The 20,128-nt window shown below is 37.2% G+C and overlaps 1 protein-coding gene and 1 long non-coding RNA gene across 2 annotated transcripts in view; one reads left to right on the top strand and one right to left on the bottom strand.

Annotated features, from left to right (window-relative positions):
• nectin3b (nectin cell adhesion molecule 3b) overlaps positions 1-11,584 on the top strand; it is a 68,558-nt gene extending 56,974 nt beyond the window's left edge. The window contains exons 7-8 of the mRNA XM_051878249.1: positions 8,774-8,876; positions 10,590-11,584. Coding sequence (XP_051734209.1) covers positions 8,774-8,876; positions 10,590-10,757 — 271 coding nt within the window. The 3' untranslated portion in view covers positions 10,758-11,584. The remainder of the gene's footprint in view (positions 1-8,773; positions 8,877-10,589) is intronic.
• Positions 9,271-14,528, bottom strand: LOC127503969 (uncharacterized). Its single transcript, XR_007927261.1, has 2 exons — positions 14,417-14,528; positions 9,271-9,506 (listed from the first exon to the last, which is right to left on the bottom strand). It is a non-coding gene; the product is annotated as an uncharacterized LOC127503969 (long non-coding RNA).
• Positions 14,529-20,128: the final 5,600 nt, after the last annotated feature.

Here is a 20,128-nt window from a genome sequence, read left to right as displayed (position 1 = left end):
ATGGCATCCCCTTCAGCCAAAAAATTAAAATCTTTGTGCCATGTGCTTGACATTTTTGGCAACAAGGACCTGAAGGAGACATGAGCACATGTTCGGTCACATGCTGTCAAGGCTCCATTGTGAGTTCATTTTAGGCTAGGAAATACATATAAATTCAATTTAAAATAAATTTCATTGTACATCCAAATGTGTTTTCTAAAGTTTTTGTGTGCGCATTTTAATGCACATTTAGTAAATTCAATAACTCAAATACCAAAAAATCTGTGTGTTATGCATAAATGACAAAGTCCTATTAGAGGATAGATTTTTTCTGTATAGCTGCACTATTGTTCATTACTGGCAGGCAGAATAATAGCCTTTTTGCTTGTGTTTTAGGTTAATGTTAGTAAGTTTTATAGAAGACAGAGAGGAAACGCTACCTTATCCAGAAAGTATTGATGATAGTGCATCAGAAAATATGGTCGTAGTAAGAAAGGAAGAAGATGAAGATCAAGGTTGAATAGAAGAAGTCAGGGGCGTCCTTAGAGCGATGCAACCAGTAAGATCGCACTAGGCATGCTTGAGGGGGCCCCGCGGTGAACGGACCGAGGGGGGATCCCCCTCCAGAATGCGATCGTGAACGGACTGTAGGGGGGGGGCCCACTTCCGCTACCTCTCACTGGGCCCCGCCCCATACTTGGGACAGCCCTGGAAGCAGTGGTAGTGATGGCAGAGATAAAGAATATATGTCATAGATTGTGGAAGTCAGATATTTGGATACATTATCCTATGCAAGATGTGATCCATACTTCAACCAGAGGTCAGGAAAAATGCCACTGCCTGTTGGCCTCACTACACTGACAATCAGAAATGCTCCAAAAATGATGACTAAACAGGTCAAGATCGAGTTACATGTGGAAGGTGTGGGCTACTCTGAAAAAGAAGAGTCTTGTTGCTTTTCACTCATGCTACAATCATTGATTTGGAATTCCAAGAAAGAAACAATGCTAAAGATTGTTTTTATGTTTTTTGAAACAATAAGACATGGTTTCACTATTTCCAGGCAGTGAAGTTGCATCTGAATTTGTGTTAAGCTTTTGACATTTTCACATGCGAGTTCCAAATTAAATATAGTAGCACAAGCTGAAATGGAATGTTTTTTGAAACACTAAGACCTTTTCACTACTTTTCAGATAGTAAAAATGCATTTGAATGTTTGTGCAGCATTGCCAAATTTGCCAAAACTTATTTATCCTAATAGGACAATGTCAGTTATAAATGACGAAACCCTAAAAAAAGGTCAAAGGTCAGATGTAGAAATTAATTTTGGAAATTGATTTATCCTTAAATATGTAAAATCACTGTGATTTCATAATTCGTCCCATAGAGGGGATATAAAGTCAGAATTGCATGATATAAAGTCATAATTGCAAGTTATAGTCACAAAAAAAAAAAATTTAAACTCACAATTCTGACTTTATTATTAAGGCGTTTTAAAATGAAAATGATCCTCACCTACCCTGGCGTTTCCACAGCGTTTTAGAAATGATCTCCGTCACATGACCGTTCATGCACACTGAGCATGCGCGTACAAGTGTAAACAGTTGTCTCTTGCGCATGTAGGCAGCTGCAGTATTAAAAATATGCTGAGTTTATCTACATAATGGCTGCTAAAAATGACAACGAAGCCAGCAAAGATTGCAGTTCAGTCTCCATGTTATTGTTTACACAGTTGTCAAGGATACGCAGAGCGAATGTGGGCAGCCACACCATCGTTTTTAAAAGTCTCCGTTTTGGTAAGTTTACACTGAAACACAACCTTGGCGTTTTCAAACTAAAATGGGCTCTGCAGCATTTTCGAAAATCTCCATTTTCGAGGTTCAAATACGCCGGCGTAGTGTAAAGGACAGGCGTAACCATAGCAAAGCTTATGTGTTTTAAAACAAAAACGCACTAGTGTAAACGGGGCCTGAAATGCAACCCTGGCGTTTTCAAACTAAAACGGGGTCTGCAGCATCTTTCGAAAGTTGAGGTTCGAAAACGCACTAGTGTAAACGGGGCCTAAATCTTCTGAGGGAAAAAAAGTCAGAATTGTGAGATAAAAAGACATAATTACTTTTTTTGTTATTTTATTTAGTGGCGGAAACAAGCTTCTATAAATACAGAATATTTGTATAATGAAAAAAAAAAACATAAATAAGGAAAAATTGTCCCTAAAACTTTTTTTTTTTTTTTTTTTTTTTTTTCCAGAACTTTCCCAGAACATTTGAAAATTGCATTTTAATAACTTAAAGGGAACATTCGGAAAACATCCTTTAAAACGTAACATTGTTTGCATGGTTACAGACCTCTGAGTTTATTGTGAGTGTCGGACTTTTGAGATATTTTGACTCTGAGTCACCTGCTTTGCCACACGTAGACCTTCAGTTGGAGCAGTACATGGGCACTTACCTGGTGAATAATTTAATCATTACCATGCTTCCTTGACAATTTCCTGACCGTCCTTTGAACTTGCACTGACGGAATAAAACTTTAACTATTACCACCCTTTGTTCAGTGACCTTACAGACTCATCAATGTGCTCATGTGTTACAATTTTGGTCTAACATGCCAAACCGATTTACTCACAGTCACATATGTTTAAAATGAGTTTATTGAAGTGAATAGTTTATTGAAGAGTTTGGTTGTCCAGTCAGGCTATCATTAAGTACATTACACTCCGCTTCGGCTCTGTCTGGCTCACCTGTTGGCCTGTCAGAACGAGGCATTTCACGCTACAGCACCTCTTCATGGCTTAACCTTTGATTAGCCGCCTTAACCGTAATAGATTTTGTCTGGTCAATTATTACTGAGCCCAGAAACCCAGTCAAGACTGTAAATGTTCTATTCTAGTGGGAGCAACATCAGATGGTTTGCTTTTGTTTCCTGGAAAGGCAACTGCATGTCATCGCAAAGAGAGACTATAGCCACAATAGATTACAGTTGTGTATTTGCTTTTGCAGTATACAGAGACTACCACACGATACATCATTTCAGAACTTGTGTGGGCAAAACAGCTTCGGATAGCTCCTTTTTGACAAAGCATGTTGATTTTTAGTTGTTTTCTTTTGGTTCTTGCAAAAAGAGCCGCTTTATTGTTCTGTCACTAAGAGTGTCTCTAGATGTGAGCCCACAGACGTCTCATTTCAGCCAGCCCGGAGGTCTCCCTTTTCCCACAGCCTCCAAAAAGCAGCTCCCCTTATAGAGCTTCACAGGGCTTTTCACGCTGCACTTAACCCTGGGTTATCGTCTTTTTAATCTTGGTTTGAGGCCACTAATTAATCCCTGGTAAAGTGGCATTTCACAGTTGTTGTTTTTAAATTGTTAGCATTGCTTTTTAACCCTGGGTAAGCAACACTTTTATGGTGCCAAAAGTATAATGTGAAATGATTCTTTGCTGGCATCTTACAGAGAGTCGTTTAGCGATAGATAACCAATAATATATAATATTATTTAGTATAGAGCCCCTAAAGGGACATTGTGATGGTAAGAAAATTAAGGTGGGAGGAGAAAATTATATCTCTTAAATGTATTTCTTGCAAAATGTGTCCTCTCAGGAAACTTTGCGCGCGTTCGCAAAACATTTGTGATGGAAATGTTATGAGATGATGGGGGGGGGGCTGAATTTCAGTGCTTTTGTGAGCGAATGTAATGATAAATTTGGTGAACACATTAGTTTTGCGAGAGAATGCAATTATTTTGCGAGCAAGCGCAAAGTTTCTCCATGGAACGTAATACTTTTGTGAGACAACTCAAAACGCTTTGTACATTTTCTAAAACGTTCACACACTGTTTAGTTTCAGTATCGGGTAGAAAAATGATTGTTGACTGTCAAACAAACGGTCAAATGATCAAACGGTGATGGAAAACGTGTTAACTGGAGGAAAGAAACTGTTGTAGGTTGAAGTGGCTTACAAATGCTAGGACATCTTTCTTGTCAAGATTGTCACAGATGGGTCAAGCAGTTAAATAAAACAAACTGAGATGTGTTCATCCAATTCATTTTATTCACCATATAAATATGCAAATTAAAATGTTAACCCAGGTTTATAAATGCATTGTGCCCACATAAGACCACATAGATTTGTTGTAGATGTTTTTATTCTGTCAAGGACCCACCATTGTTAGTTTGCCACAGGTTGTTAGTGTTTGTGTCAGCAGAAATAACACTGCATATGGGACGTTCTTCTCGTTTTCTTTAAAAGAAGGAGCTAGTGTAAATACATGAATATAAATAGTTAAGCAAACATAGCAAAAATCATGTTTCCTAGAGCCATAGTGATGGATGCAGTTCTCATGAGGATGAGGTCACAGCGGAGTCTCGCGTGATACAGCTGTTCACAGGGAAAATTGTATCGGGGAACAGGGGAAATGCAGCAGGCAGACAATTCTCAGCGCTCAAACGTCTGGCTTCCATATGATTTGTGGACCTTGAAATTTGTTTCAGAATTTTCTCTTTTTCTCAAGCCTTCCATTGTAGTTTCTGCTGTAATATGACCTGAACTTGTTATCCAAACATGACAGCTAAGGGGACGTTCACACTGGATACATTCTGGAGTTCATGGCTTTTAGTTGTCTGTTAGGTTAGTGTAGTCTTGAACATGCACAAAATGAACTTTTAGCAGATGTACACCACTATTCAAAAGGAAATTAATACTTTTATTCAGCAAGGATGCATTAAAGGGTTAGTTCACCCAAAAAATGAAAATTCTGACATAAATGAAACCCTCATGTCGTTCTACACCTGTAAGACCTTCGTTCATCTTCAGAACACAAATTAAGATATTTTTGATGAAATCCGATGGCTCAGTGAGGCCTGCATTGACAGCAAGATAATTAACACTTTTCAGATTCCCAGAAAGCTACTAAAGACATATTAAACATTCATGTGACTACAGTGGTTCAACCTTAATGTTATGAAGCGACGAGAATACCTTTTTGTGCACCAAAAAAACAAAATAACAACTTTATTCAACAATATCTAGTGATGGGCGATTTCAAAACACTGCTTCATGAAGCTTCGAAGCTTTACGAATCTTTTGTTTTCGAAACAGTGGTTCGGAACTGCCAAAGTCCCGTGATTTCAGTAAACGAGGCTTCGTTAAGTTGTGTTTCATAATTTCAATGGTTCACCACTGGGGGGCGTGACTTTGGCAGTTTGATACACGCTCCGAACCCCATGATTCAAAACAAAAGATTCGTAAAGCTTCGAAGCTTCATGAAGCAGTGTTTTGAAATCAACCATCACTTGTTGAATAAAGTCGTTATTTTGTTTTTTTGGCGACCAAAAAGTATACTTGTCGCTTCATAACATTAAGGTTGAACCACTGTTTAAAATGTCTTTAGTAGCTTTCTAGGCATCTGAAAGTGTTAATTATCTTGCTGTCAATGGAGGCCTCACTGATCCATCGGATTTTATCAAAAATATCTTAATTTGTGTTCTGAAGATGAACGAAGGTCTTACGGGTGTGGAACGACATGAGGGTGAGTAATTAATGACAGAATTTTTATTTTTGGGTGAACTAACCCTTTAAATTTATCGAAAATGACGTTTACATTGTTTTCAAAAACTTCTCTTCTTGTTCTTTTGAACTTTCTATTCATGAAAGAATCCTGTAAAAAAAAAAAAAAAAAAAAGGTATCACGGTTTACTTCAAAATATTAAGCTGATACTATTAGAATGATTTCTGAAGGGTCATGTGACACTGTAGAATGGAGTAATGGCTGCTGACAATTCAGCTTTAGCATCACAGGAATAAAAACATTATTTTAAATTGTAATAATACTGTATTTCATGATATTACTGTTTTTTACTGTATTTTTGATCAAATAAATGCTGACTTAGTGAGCAAGAGACTTCTTTCAAAAACGTTAATAAATCTTACCAACCCCAAAGTTTTAGACGGTAGTGTACACACTTCAAATTTTAATTTACTAAAATATTGCTAATATTACTCAAATATAATACCGTCTACATCCATAGCACGTAGAAATTAAGGTTTACAGCTGACTTTAATTGGCTATTTTAATAAAAATGCATTCTGTGTTTTTAAATTTGCTGAATTGTTGACTGTTAGTATTTATTTATTACTTGTTTTCTGCTGTGCTATCTTTATCCGCATCATCTATCTTGAAGTGAGCCCTCTCTGAAACTTCTCAGCAGTGCTGTCAGAAGCATCACTCTCAGAAGAGGTGCAAGAGACACTCTTATCTGTTTCGGCTGATCCCTGTTCAGCCTCTGGGTGTCTTGGCTTAGCTTTACTTTGGCTGCAGGCTGCATGCAGATCAGTGTGGTGGGACAGCTGGGTTTGGTCTGATGGATGATGCTGCCTCTGCTCTGGAGACAGCGGGGAATCTGCGAGAGATAAGCAGCATTGGGATGCTGACACTTGGTGCTTATGCAGGAATGAAAGCAAAAAATGTCCATATAACTCTTGACATTTAAATCTGATTGTACCCAGTAGTCCAGGATGAGAAAATGTGCTTCCTTGAAAGGCTTTTTTAAAAAAGATTTTTCCATTTTTATCAGGTTTGTGTGAGCTTTCCACTTTTATTTCTGAGTCGTGATGATTTTGTGGTTTGATTTTATTTTGATAGCTTCCATTCATCTAAAGTGACCTTGAATTTATCCTTCACTAGATGATGTGGCAGCATTTAAAATATTAAAGTAGTTTATATGTCAAGGTCTTGGCTTAAAATCAAGACAATTGGAAAATGTTCCAGGCTGTCTGAAGAGGAAAACAAATTAATCTGACCTTCAACTGTGCATTCAGTACATGAGAAGAGATGAAAGCGAGAAAACTACATGAGGACAATGCAATCTTATTCCCTCCCTCAAGTCCAAAATTTTGGCCCTTGTTTGGTCTCTTTGGACATCCAGGTGGAACTAGTGAGAGTATCCAGGCCTGTCTGCGTCTCTTCCTGCTCACGCTACACAAATGCACTCACCATATCGTCTCTCAAGTCCATGGATGACATCTCCTGCTTTTAATTCTCTATTTCGGTCATAACTTTTCATGGGAAATGCTAATGTGAGTCCATATAGACTTAATGAGTCATAAAACACTGTTGTACGCTTTTCCATCTCCGTCCTATTTAGAATTTATGTGGGGAGGGGAGGGGACACATTAAACAGACTGATAGTCCATTGAAAGTCAATTACACAAAACAATGTACTACTAATGGTTGGAAATTAATGTTCACAGGAAGTGGAAAAACAAAGGCAAAGTTGATCCCTTGAGGAATGAGGAGCTTATGGATGCACATTGGGAAAATATATGAGGAGAGGTCACAGTTCACATGTTTTCCCTAAAGGGTTTTTAACCAAGAGGTGTGAATGAATTCTGTATTTTAAGAGCTTGTTCTCATTGGTTGGCAGTGCAGAGCTTTTAAAACTAGCAGTGAAGGTTTAAGATTCCTTATTTGTCCACTAATGACTCTAGGCTATCTTTATGACATTCAGTAGATGACCTTTACACAGCAGTATCTAAATCCAGGGAGCAAGAAAAGGTATCTTTCCATATATTAGGCATTCTGGGAATTAAAGGTCAGGGCAGGGCGACCCTCGGGACCTCCCAATGCCTAGGGCTACAAAGCAGAAGCTCTATAGACATTAATCCATCAGAGCCCAAGCTATTAGGGATGTGAGACCACTCCTCTTAATTGCTAGATTAGTCCCAGACAGCAACATAGTCTGGCCCAGATCTGGCCCACATCTGGTACATGTGGATTATACACGGACCAGATGTGGGCCGGATCTGTGCAGACACTATGTTTCTGTCAGGGGTTTTGGTTAATATCAGATCAGAAATAATTTTAATAAGCTTGTTTTAACTTTGTTATATGCATTGGAGACAGCACTACAATATGTATCAAATATAGTATCCTGTAGAAGTTTAGGACATCAAACCATGATGAATTGTTTAAATGAAATGTAAATGACATGATTGTTTGTTCCCTTACTGTATGTTCTTAGAGGGTCATTGCAGTGATTCACGAGTCAAACAAGAAGACAAAGTCATTTGTTTCCATTTCTCTCAGTTTTGTTTGGAGTTTTAAAATGGGCTCCAGTTGTATTTATGTATGTCACTAATATACACCTCCACCCACATGTGTGCCCACACAAAGTTACTCTAGACGGGGTCTATTGTGGCCTGCTGGTGTTTGGTTTAGAGGTCCAGAGAGCATGAGAAAGTATGTCTCAGTGTGACTGTAGGGACTTGAAGACATGGAGGCTATTTTGAGTTGCTGGTGATTGAGTCAAAAGTGACACCTTGCATGGGTGTGGAGTTGAGACATAGACTCTTAAATTCATTTTAGCCTTAAAAATTTGATTATTTTGTGTTCAGCTTGAGAAATTGTCAGTCTCAGTAAAACAGAACAAAAGTTTCATTCTGTTCCCAGAACTAAAAGAAGGTGTGGTTGTTATTGTTCCTCAGACTAAACACATTTTGTCTTGAACAGCATTTCCTCCATCTTTTGACAAGAAGGCAAACAGTGACTCCAAAAAGTAATATATATATATTGTTTTTATCATCTAACAAACTTCTGTGAAATGTTTAGCCTGAAAACAGCACCTAAACAATACATTTCTATTGATTTGATAGGTGATTTACTGGTTTGATATTTTGTAATACAATGACATTCATACATTTTCAGTTGTGGCTTATGTGTCCAGATACTGAGCTTGCGAATCATGCAACATGTGTAGTCAGTGATGTACTTATTCTAACTGATGTTGTTTTTTTTTCTATAGAATTGACCTCCCTCCAACTCACAAGCCTCCTCCTCCATATACAGAGAGACCTCCTGCCATCCCATTGGCCTCTCAGGCCCCTCAGGTGGCCTCATTCTCTCAGGTGGGGGTCCCGGCTCTATATTCTGATTTATTCTCCTACTGTGGTACTTTATAATAGAGCTGCATTCGAAAGATGACTACTGGCATGTTTCTTATTATTTAAGGAGTGATTATATGCTCTCTTTTAGCTCACTTTTTCCAGATTTTTTTTTCTCTTTTTGTCTTTCCTGGCGTTTTTACCCATTCAACACATAACACTGCTGAAAAATACACCAGCCTCAGGTGGTTTGCTGGTCTTAGCTGGTTTAAACTGGTCTCCCATCCAGACAAAGTTGATTTTTAGCTGGTCAGCAGCATGGTATTCCAGTCTAACCAGATGAAAAGTGCCCAAAACCCAATTAAAATAATTAAAAACTGGTTTGGTCTGGTTTAAGCATTTCAGCAGAAAAAAAAAATAGAACTGCAAATTCAATGTGTTTATTCAGTGTGAGTATTACAAGCATAATAAAAAAATAACACAATTAGTCACGTCCTTGACCTGTATGTAAATTCCATAATATGAGATTTCCCTTTCAATGTTTTTTTTAATTTATTTATTTAGGGGCCAAGCCCCGAAGGGGCTGTAGTCCATGTCGTTATTGTTAGTTTTCTTATTATTATTCTTCTTCCCGAATGGGAGTCTGTGGCAGCCCTATGAACAGAAAATGAAAAAATTATTAAATTTGGTACAATTGTAGAGATGGTCATGAATAGTAATTGACCGTTTGCAAAGACCCGCCCCCTTTAGTTACTGTTGCTATGCTTGCCACTCTCACGCCACACATGTTCTCACGCAGTGAAAAGGTACATCGCGGAGCAAAGAGGACACTGACAACACGTCGACAGACAAGACAAGAGCAGGTTACTTTCGATAGGAAGAAAACTCTCACATTTCAAATATTGTAATTTTTAAAGAAATTTAAACAATAAATATCGTTTTGTGGTTCTTTAATGTGTCGTGACAGATCGCTGTAGCGCCTCAGTTCAAGCGGCTCGTGAACCGATCATTTCTTCCTACTAGTTAATTTATATCATCAAATAAACAGGAAAGAACATCAGAAAAATGTTGTTTCAACCACGGAAAGACGTCAGTACACACCATTTTTCAGGTTTAAGTCCACCGACATAATCTACTAACTCCCCTGACTGCTTTGTCGGACATAATGGCGGATTCGGCGTTATGATTGGTTAGATTGCCTGTCAGTCAAACTCCCTGCAACGGGTCAATTGGACCAACTTTGGAGTCTCTAGGACCAACTCTATAGCGCCACCACCAGTTCAAAAATTCACATTTCTAAAGGTTATAACTTTTGAACCCTTTGTTCTAGAAAAATGAAATTTAATACACATGATTCATCTCTTCATGCTGACCACATTCAACATCTTACATTAACACTCCACCCATTACAGTAATGGCCATTTTGAAAAGTACAGTATTCAGGTTTTTTGCTACTCCTCCTTCAAAATTTGTTCAAAACTTGTTTTTACATTTTTGCTTTTATTGATAAGACAATGAAGGGTGGCTGGGGGCTTTTATTTCATATCATGGAATTCATTTAAATATTTATTTTTTCCTAAATTCGATTGATAAAAAAAAAAAAAAAAAAACACTGCATTTTATCCATCTAATCACATTAAGCATTACATTTCATCGTCTAACAGCATCAGCACCCAGGGGAGCTGCTGATAATACTTTGGATATAATATGAATTATATCTGTTGTATTATTTTATAGGATCGTCGGATGGAGAGGCGCTACGAATTGGCTGAACGGGTGCCCAGCAGGATGGCTCGGAGAGACATCCAGAGCCCCACTCACCATTCACTGTCCTATCAGGAATGGATATGTCATCAGAACGGGGCAGACCGAGTTTACATCAACCATAGAGAACACTACGTGTGATGGCGTCCTCATGTCAACTTCAGCGCACTGCCAGCCCCAAAGTGAAAACTGTTTACGAGAATACTGGGAGCAAAACACAATCACTGCTATACAGTAATTAGAACATTGAACTATTACTGGTGTATATACAACGTCTATATAATGCACAATGAAAACCCTGGCAGCATATATATATATATATATATATATATATATATATATATATATATATATATTATTAGTCTGGCTTGTTTAGCATTTACAGTATAGTGCAATATAAAAGTACCTAGGCTGTCTATATGAGTCTCATTGTTCACTCATATTACGAATCTAGTGGTCAAACTGAGGGAGATGGTTGACATTTCTAAGACTGTACAAAGCTATTTTTCTGTAGGGATCATTGCCCTTTGTTTGATTGTTTTACACAAGGACTTTTTCCTCAGTAAAATGTTATTTTTATTCAATGTAGACTGGTTGTCATTTTAGGTGTGATTTTGACAAACTGAGATTTGTTTGCTTATGACAGATAGTGACTGCTAGAGTTCATTTGCCATATGTTTTCTTGTTTACACTGTGATGTACAGTAGATGTGAATTTGCATCACATGCTTTTGTACTTTGTCATTGCATACAGTATGTGTGTAGATACTGTATTATGTATCATGTAAATATCCAAGCTCATAATATCAGTGTACTTCACAATTAAGTGGCTTTTTGTTTAAGCTCAATTAGATCATTTTTGTTAACTTTTTCCAGTCGGCTTAGTTAAACATGAACTTTGAATCTCATAACCAAAGCAATCTTTGCATTACATCATACCAATAATCAAATAAAGCGATGTAACCTGTACTTATGAGACTTGTTTTATTGTGCAACACACTTAAAATGACGTTATTTTCCATATAGGTTTGCAAAAAACATGTCTAAAATAACTAACCAGCGCTGTAGGCCTAATATAAAGACTAGACACTGCTACTTCTCAAATCTGCACACAATCTTATTAGACAGGGGTTTGAGAGTCAAATATAGGTTGTAAAACCTGATGAATGCCTAAAATGCTGCTCTATGGTCATCAAGACTGCTATACAAACTTTCCCCAGTCGATGATGGAAAATTTTAGACCGCAAAATGCTCTCTGGGAAGGCGCGAGAGACAGTGAATGGGGGCGGCGGGAGTGCTAGTAAGAGCCTTTCGGCACAGACTTCTGTCTGCATGTCAACTTATGACTTGTGTTGTAGGTAAACAAACTGGTTATCTGCTGGGCAACTGGATAGGCAAGGCCATTAAACAGCAGGCTTTTAATGAGGTGGCGGCCACCAGGGAGCAATCTATACTATTCTGGCCTCACCATTCAGGGAAATGTCAGCCAGTGGACCCCCAAACACTCAATGAGAGCATTGTTTATTGCGTCGGTGAGTTACCTCTCTGGAATGCATCCACCATCGCTATATAAAAATGTGTCATTCCCACAATAAAGTATAAGGTTGGACTCATCCAGGATAAATCCATTTAGACTAATAAAGGTGCGCTTCTCAGTCCAAATCTATTACAGAGCATGCAATAACATAACAGCCCTCTCATCACCTAATACAAACCAGAGATGAGCCATGCTTTGATATATGCACTCTTCTACTGTTTCTTGACAGAGCTTGTATATTCTTTCATGTTTTGTCTCCTGATCTCTTGTTTGTGTGTCTGACCTGTGGTGGATCTGATATTTCACCACATTAAGAAGCCATTTGAGGTGCTGAGGTCTATAATTTACACCTGAGAGATTTCGTATTTGTTCTGGATGAGCAAACGTTCTGTCGTTCCAGCAAAGGTCTCAGTTTTGCGAGACTCTAGACACAATGTGGAATGTTGCATAAATATTTTTGCAATAGTATCTTCGGAGAACGAAACCTTTGGGAGCTTTATAACATGTAGACATTGAGCTCCTCGCAAAACTGGTCTGAATTATTTGTTCTTGAGTTGTCGAGCTTAAATTTTCAGTCTGAATGCTAACATAAAGCTTCAAGGACTTATATACAGTAGTGAAAGAGCTATATAGACTTCTATTACACTTTTAAAGCAGTGGGTCACCATGTTTTTGTATGGAATATTGCAGTAATATAAATTATTTATCTGTGCACATCATTATTATTTATTTTTTATTATTATTCATATGCCCTAGTAATCTTTAATCAAAATAACTTCCCCTTCTTCTTGCGATGACATCTCTTCTCTGATCACGCGTTTACTGGAGCAAGGGCCGGATGACCTGTCACTCACATGAGATCACAGCAATAGCAAACCACAACAATCCAATCAATGGACAAAATCAAGTACCGTCCTACATTTATTCTTGTTCGAGAAGCCGTTTCACTCAGATATACAACACAATAGGGAAGAGAAGACAATCGCAACTTCCACTTCCAGCGCCCTCGTTGTTTGTGTACAAAAACCGATAAGTCCGTTTTAGCGAATCAGCGCGCAGTATTCAGGTCAGGTGGCAAGGCTGCTAGTCAGTTAAAAAAGACGCGCTTGCTGAGGGGAATTTCGTCAAAGCTGAATACAAGTATTGTGGAATTTATCATTTTAACTTCTGAAAGTCCTTGTACACCATACACGTTTTACATGCTGAACCGTTGGTTGTCCTTTTGCGTTTGTGTGTGTGTGTGTGTGAGTGAGTGAGTGAGTGTAGTGCGCGCGCGTGCGTGCATGTGTGCATGTGTGTGTGTGTGTGTTATGTGTGTGCGTGATTTTTCCCCCCAGAAATTACTTGGTTTGGTTTAACATGAAATGTTATCTGCTTTTACCAAAAAACAAACTTTTAATATACATTTAAAAAAAAAACATACTTTCAATGAACTTTAATTTTGTAAGTTACCTGTATTTTGAGTTATTATTACTTAATTAAAGCAACCCAACTGCAGTTTGATTGATATTACTTGGAATATACAATAAAAAAAAAAACATGATTTGTGAGAATTAATTAAAATGGAGTTATATGTTTTTGCAAATGAACAATCTCAAACATAAACAATAGTTTATAGGGGTGGGGGGAATAAAAAAGTTTTCTTAATGTGATGTATTTTTAACATTTTAATTAAGTTAAATTTATCTAAACTGATTAATAATAATAAAAATAATTTTCATAAATGATAATATATTCATCTTAATAACATGATTATAACATAAATAATCCTGTGGCCACCTTAGAAGCTTGCTGAGGCCCCTTAGTTGAGACCCACTGTTTTAAGATGCTTTTCTGTCCTTTTTGAATCTTTTTAATCATTATAATTGCAATTAATTTTGATGTTTGAGTGAATTAACCCTTTTAAAACTATACAGTGAATTAAAACTATACAGACCACTTTCAGTGTATAGGCTCTCTGCTTTACATTAGCCTACTAATCCTGAATATTTCTGTGAATTCCAAAAGCCAGCAGGGAATGCTGGAAAATTCTTCAAGTTGCTTGTGAAAAGTATTTTGTCACTGTAGATTAACGTGGACCATCACTGGCGCAGTGCTGGAGTATGAAGTAGGGCCATAAAGTGTCTCTTAATACAGCAAAGTGCGTCCAAAAATCCTGTCCTGCAATTGTTATCAGGAGACTGGTTAACTTTATTATAGGTGGAACAATCTGCTATGCTGTCTGTTCTGTCTGCATCTCTCCTTCTCTTGCATTCTGAACCCACCTTCAACGCTGATACGTAATGGAGATGCAGTCAACGGCAGCCATATTGGACACCTGCCACGCTGTACGGCCATTAAACTATTAAGTTAGTCGGCCCCAGAGTGACCGTCCGGCGCAGATTTACAACCCTACAGGAGACAAGGGAGAAGAGGAGAGGGGGACAGTGGGGGATGGTTAGCATAGTCCAACATTACAGATTTATGACGATGGAGCAGAAGGTGCAACAGGCCTCCTTCTTTTCTTCTCTTCTCTCCTTCAGAGCTAAAAGTCACCCTGTTGTCTTTAAAGGACAAAGCTGACGTAAGGAACAGGAATATCTGATGTAGCTCTGAGCAGAGGTTAGGACTGGGATGCAATGTTCTCAACAATTTGTAAGATAATGGAACATCAAATGTGTCTTTATTGGCGTTAAAATGCTGTGGTAAATCTTGCATGTGCTCCTTGGAAAAAACGTATAAGTCAGTATGGGATGAAGGATTGGCTGGTTTGCTTCAGAATTTAGTATCTACTGCAGATGCATTAAATGCACCATTAAAACATGTTTCTCTGCTGATGGTAATTCAAAAATACTTTAATTAAATAACACTTTTAATATTAAACATTTCATTTTATTATTAATTAATTTTTTTGTTTTGTTTTATGTGTAAAAAAAAAAACTCTTTTTATGTAGTCTTTTTATTATAATATGTCATGTTTATCAAAATAAACATAATAGGCTTATGTTGAACTTTATTCTTGTAGCTGAAGTGTCCTCCCCCGAAAGCGAACACACCTAAACTGCCATTATCTTGTGCGACACCTGAACTGACAGCTCTTGAAGCGTAGATGACAGCATCTGGGTCGGGCCGAGAAACTTCTAATGCGAATGCTAATGGATGGCTTTCTCCAGGTACATTATACTTCCTTTATTCAGTATGATAAAGACTTCATCAATCACATCTACATTGGGCCCATTTTGGTGGACAGTGAATTAACATTCCTTATACTTGCTGAGTCATGTTTTCTGTTGTCTAATGAGATATCAAATGAAGATAGATGGAAAGTTCTGCATCATTCATTCATTCCCCCATCGATTTGTGTCAGTAAATGGGACACTGTGGTTCATCATAACTTCCTAAAGAGATTATAAACAGGAGCCAGAGAGCTGAAGCAGAACTTAAAATCAGCCACATTTATCTCACATCTAGATGAAAACCATCTGTTTATAAAGCCTGTCACCAGTAAGTGCCTGTTGTCTTTTGGCAATAAATATGCAATAATGGAGAGACACAATAATTCTGCTTATGGCAGTGAGTGAGTTATTAATAAAGCACAGTATAGTATCTAGGCTCAAGAGTGGTTCTTAATAGCCTATGTCACGAGTCAAATGATGAGGCAAATGAGTCTTATGAACCGGTTCTTTTAATGAGTCACTCAAAACGATACGCTTAACAACCTCAGTTTTGCTATAGTGAGTCAGTTGTTTGAATCCGGGGCCCTGTCCCAATACCCACACTTGCGGTCTTTGCACTTGATCGCTTACATGACTATTGTATTTGGTTCAAGTGTTCAAGTGGGTGTGAAGAGCGGCAGTGTCTGTAGAACTTTATATACAAATTATGTATATAAAGTGTAAATGTCTGTTCAGTAGTCCCCATGTTACAGATGACTTCTAATTAAGTGATAAAAAGCAGATGTTTACAAAATACACACTCATCTCTGGACCAATAAAATATGCAACACTTTACGCTTTACTACCAAATTAAATAGCCTATCTAATTAATTAACTTACATTGTAACATTTTTCTCGACATCTTGAAATTTCGGACACATTATGATGAATGATAGGATAAACACTGCTCTGATATTAGAGATACTGTAGCATGGATGTAATCAAAGGGCACTTAGCTTTGGCATTTTTCAGACGTCGGGCAGTCTTGCAAACTTCCTGTTGGGTTCACATGCTGTTAACTGCCCAAGATTACTAACATCCTGTTGACAATGTGTAATTAAAGATACAGATTTGTAACATAACGCAATGGTTATATATAGTAATATAGTGATGTATAGTAAAAAAAAAGTTATTGTTTAACACTGTGTGCACTGTAAAAAATTATTTTCATGATTTGTTATCACAACATTTTTTCTTTTGTCAGATCAACTTAAATAATTAATGTGGTTCAGATAACATAATATTTTGAGTTTCTGTTGATTGATTACTTTCATTGTATTAACTCAAATTTTTAATTTCAATGAACTCAAAATTTTAAGGCAACCAGGTAACTTACTTTTTAAAGTTAAACCAACAATTCTCTTTTTACAGTGTAAGGTTGAAACAAATAGATATGTATGTGGTACAAATACAGCTCACAAGAGTGACAGCATAAAACAAAAAAAAATAAAAATATTATACAAAATAGAAAAGCAAAGGCAATATAACATCTGAGGAAAAACCTAAAGCAAAATCAGTGGAGAATCACTGTAGTATGCAATGACTTGAATCAATACAAAATGTTGCACTTTAAAGTATAACACTGCGCTATGTCTTCCTTTCCCAGACACCCTTGTGATTTCCCTGCTGTTGTTCTCAGGCACTACCCTTATTGGATTGAAACTGTGAGACTGTTTCACCCAACTTCTCTTCCTTTCTAATCATTATTTATGAGTTTTTTCTTGGTTCCGTTCTGGCCGTTGGAAGAGAGAGGCTTTCTTTATTCTTTTCTTTTTTTTCTTTTTTTTTATAGGAGCCCAAAAATAGCATACATTTTTCTTTGTTAGTGGATGTCTAGGCAATTCAGGCTCGGACACAGAAATTGTGGCGGATACATCTGGTGTAATAAGGGAGAATATGTGTATGCAATTGTATTGTTAACACCAGGGGGATCAAGGTGCCCTACAGTGGGGGATGGTCACGTGAACAATTGATTCTGCTCAATGTCTCAATACGTCATCCACCCTCTCTCTCTCGCTCAATTTTCCTGCTATTTCTTCAATTGTCCATCCATTCCCTGAAGGTTGCCACTGCACAGGCCTCTCTAGCTGTTTTTCACTAACTATTTTCACAGCTTCCCCAATAATCTTGATTGCTTATCTGATAGTGCTTCACTTGACCTTCAGTGCAAAGAAAATGATATCAAACCCAAAGAAAATGATATAGTCCCAATAAAATCCCAAAAAACAGCTGCCCCATACAGCTGCAGTGTGATTGAGACATTAGTGAACCTACTATATCCCTGTTTATAGCTACATAATCTCAACAATATTCAGCCTGTAGCATTTCGGATGGACAGGGTATCTTTGGGGACAGCTGGGATAGTCTGAGACATTCAAGGACCGCAGTGCTTCCCTCCTCCCGACCTCTTCCTCTTGTCCAGAAACCCAACCGTAGCCACTCGCAGAACTTTCCTTGAATGATTTCCCTCTCTCAGGAACAAAGAGATTCTCTCTCAGTCTGTCCCAGTGATTATCTGGGGCCATTGTGGCATTTCGGCTCAGTGAATGAGATCATTCAAGCGGCTTTCACAAAGGCAAAAGGACTGAGAGAAAGAGTTTAACTTTTAATTGAAATTGCTCGCTATAAAATGACAAGTCTAAAGGGCCAGTAGTTTTCGAACTATGAAAACCTCTATTTGTGTTTCACATTTGTGTATTAGTGAGGTGGGTACTGTAAATGTACAAGAGCTCTCAGCAAAGAGTGCACATCAATACAGAGAGAAAAAAACACTGGAGTGTATGATCAATGAACAGACATTTGTAGCGAGGTTCCATTTAGACAATCAATAATATTAAACCAGCAATGAATGATTGTTCTTTTTACAAAATGAATTAGTAAAGTTATGTCATTCACTTCAATCCAGCCTCTGTGGTAAAAACGTGTCCAATTCAGACTTTTCTAACCTATAAAGAGAGATTTCTGTGACTCACCTTGCAATGATCTCTCCATGACGCAGTTCTTGCTGTGAAAGCACTTTCTCTAAAACTCAATTACCACGTCTTTGCCAGACAGCCTCGTGTACATTGACTAGTGAGAATGACCTGCACTCAAGTGTAGAGCACTACTTCTGCTTCTTTCCCATAATGCTGGGCAAATCCTGCTGTGAGATCATGTTCTATCAGTTGAGAAAACTTAGTGTTCTTTAATTGGCTCAAGGTTCATGTATTCGTGTGTGATGCAGCTGGAATCTTGTGTTGTTTGTATCTGATGGCTGCTGATGAATTGCATGACCAATCGATTTTTCATTTGATGTCACTTTAAGGCATTTTGAGTTATTTTCTCTTTAGTTATTTATTTTGTTTCATTGCAGATGTTTCTGGTCAAGTGCGAGAAGTAGAGCTCATTTGTGCTGACGTACTTAAGATAGTATTTCCCTCTGCTGCTTCTATACAACCACAATCCCAAAACATGTTGGCAGAATCATCTGTGAGGATGTCATCATGGACAAAATTACAGCTTATTATCCTTATTATTTCTTTGCTTTATGATCAGAGTGCTTGGACCCTATTAGTGAAGAATGGAAATTAAAATTTGGGGAGGCATATTATGTACAAGATTGCGTATGAACGTTGCTTGTCAAATGTTACAAACTTCAATTTTGCGTTTTCCCTACTGATCCATTTACTATATATCACTTATTTAAGCCAAAAGTTTAGTTAGAAGAAGGGTAAAAAAAACTGAAAAAGACAGACACATGGCTCAACAATAAGAACGGCTTGATGATGTGAAAAAGTTTTAGGAGAGTTTTGTGTTTTCTCTACATTGTATGTTTGTTGGTCATATTCATGTGCTCTTATTCTTTGAACAATGAACATTACTGTTATGAAATCTGCTTATTTAATGTGTCACTAAGGTTATCTAGCTGCAGATGAAAGGTTATTGAAACATTATAGTAATTTCATCATATTTCTTTTTTTTTCCAGTAAAAAGGTGTGAATCTGTCATGGTGCAATAGTTTCCAGCAATTATTGAAAAATAAGAGCCAAAAAAAATAATTTTGTAATTTTTTGTGCATAAAAACATTTTAAAGCGATTTTAAAGATATTTAAACATCTAAAATAATGTAGATAATATTTAATAGGCTATTATCTTATAAAATATATGTTATAAAATATATAATATTTTACATTTATATATTTTTTAAACACAAAAATATGTTGCTAAAAATAGAATATATCTCTATTATGGCACCAGTAAATGTCAGCAGGTCAAGTAGAAATCTTCAAAAACTTCAAAGTCTAGAAAAATACTGCTGAAAAAGCCCTGCTGAAAATAAGTCAGTAGATTCAGGCAATTCAGCCATCATTCAGTCAGACAGGGCATTTAATTACATACAGCTATTTAGAAAAGCTTAATAAAGTGAAATTTCTAAATGTCAATTTTCCTTATATCCTCATTAAGAGATTTCCCACTACTACCATATAACAAACAAAGACACACAAGGGCAATTTAAAGCTAAAGTCAGTCTGAATAGGTTACTTAAAACGGCAATGAATACAAAACGTTCCTTTGAGTGCAGTTGTTCTTGTCGGTGGAGTATTGGTGTTCTTCTCTGTATTCCTGAGTGTTCCTGCTGTGTCTTCTCGTGCTTTCTAAACAGTCCCCTCCATAAATTGTCATTTTATGGATGGTAAAGATACTTTCTTAAAAGCCTGTGAAGATGACAACCAGATTTTGTTTATCACCATCTTAGTATGGAAGTATTTGAACATCAAAAGACATCCTATGTTTGTTTCTATT

Source organism: Ctenopharyngodon idella, chromosome 21, assembly GCF_019924925.1.
Source record: "Ctenopharyngodon idella isolate HZGC_01 chromosome 21, HZGC01, whole genome shotgun sequence".
Classification (NCBI taxonomy): Eukaryota; Metazoa; Chordata; class Actinopteri; order Cypriniformes; family Xenocyprididae; genus Ctenopharyngodon; species Ctenopharyngodon idella.
Note: the sequence above shows the minus strand (reverse complement) of the source record. Positions and strands in the feature narration are given on the sequence as shown.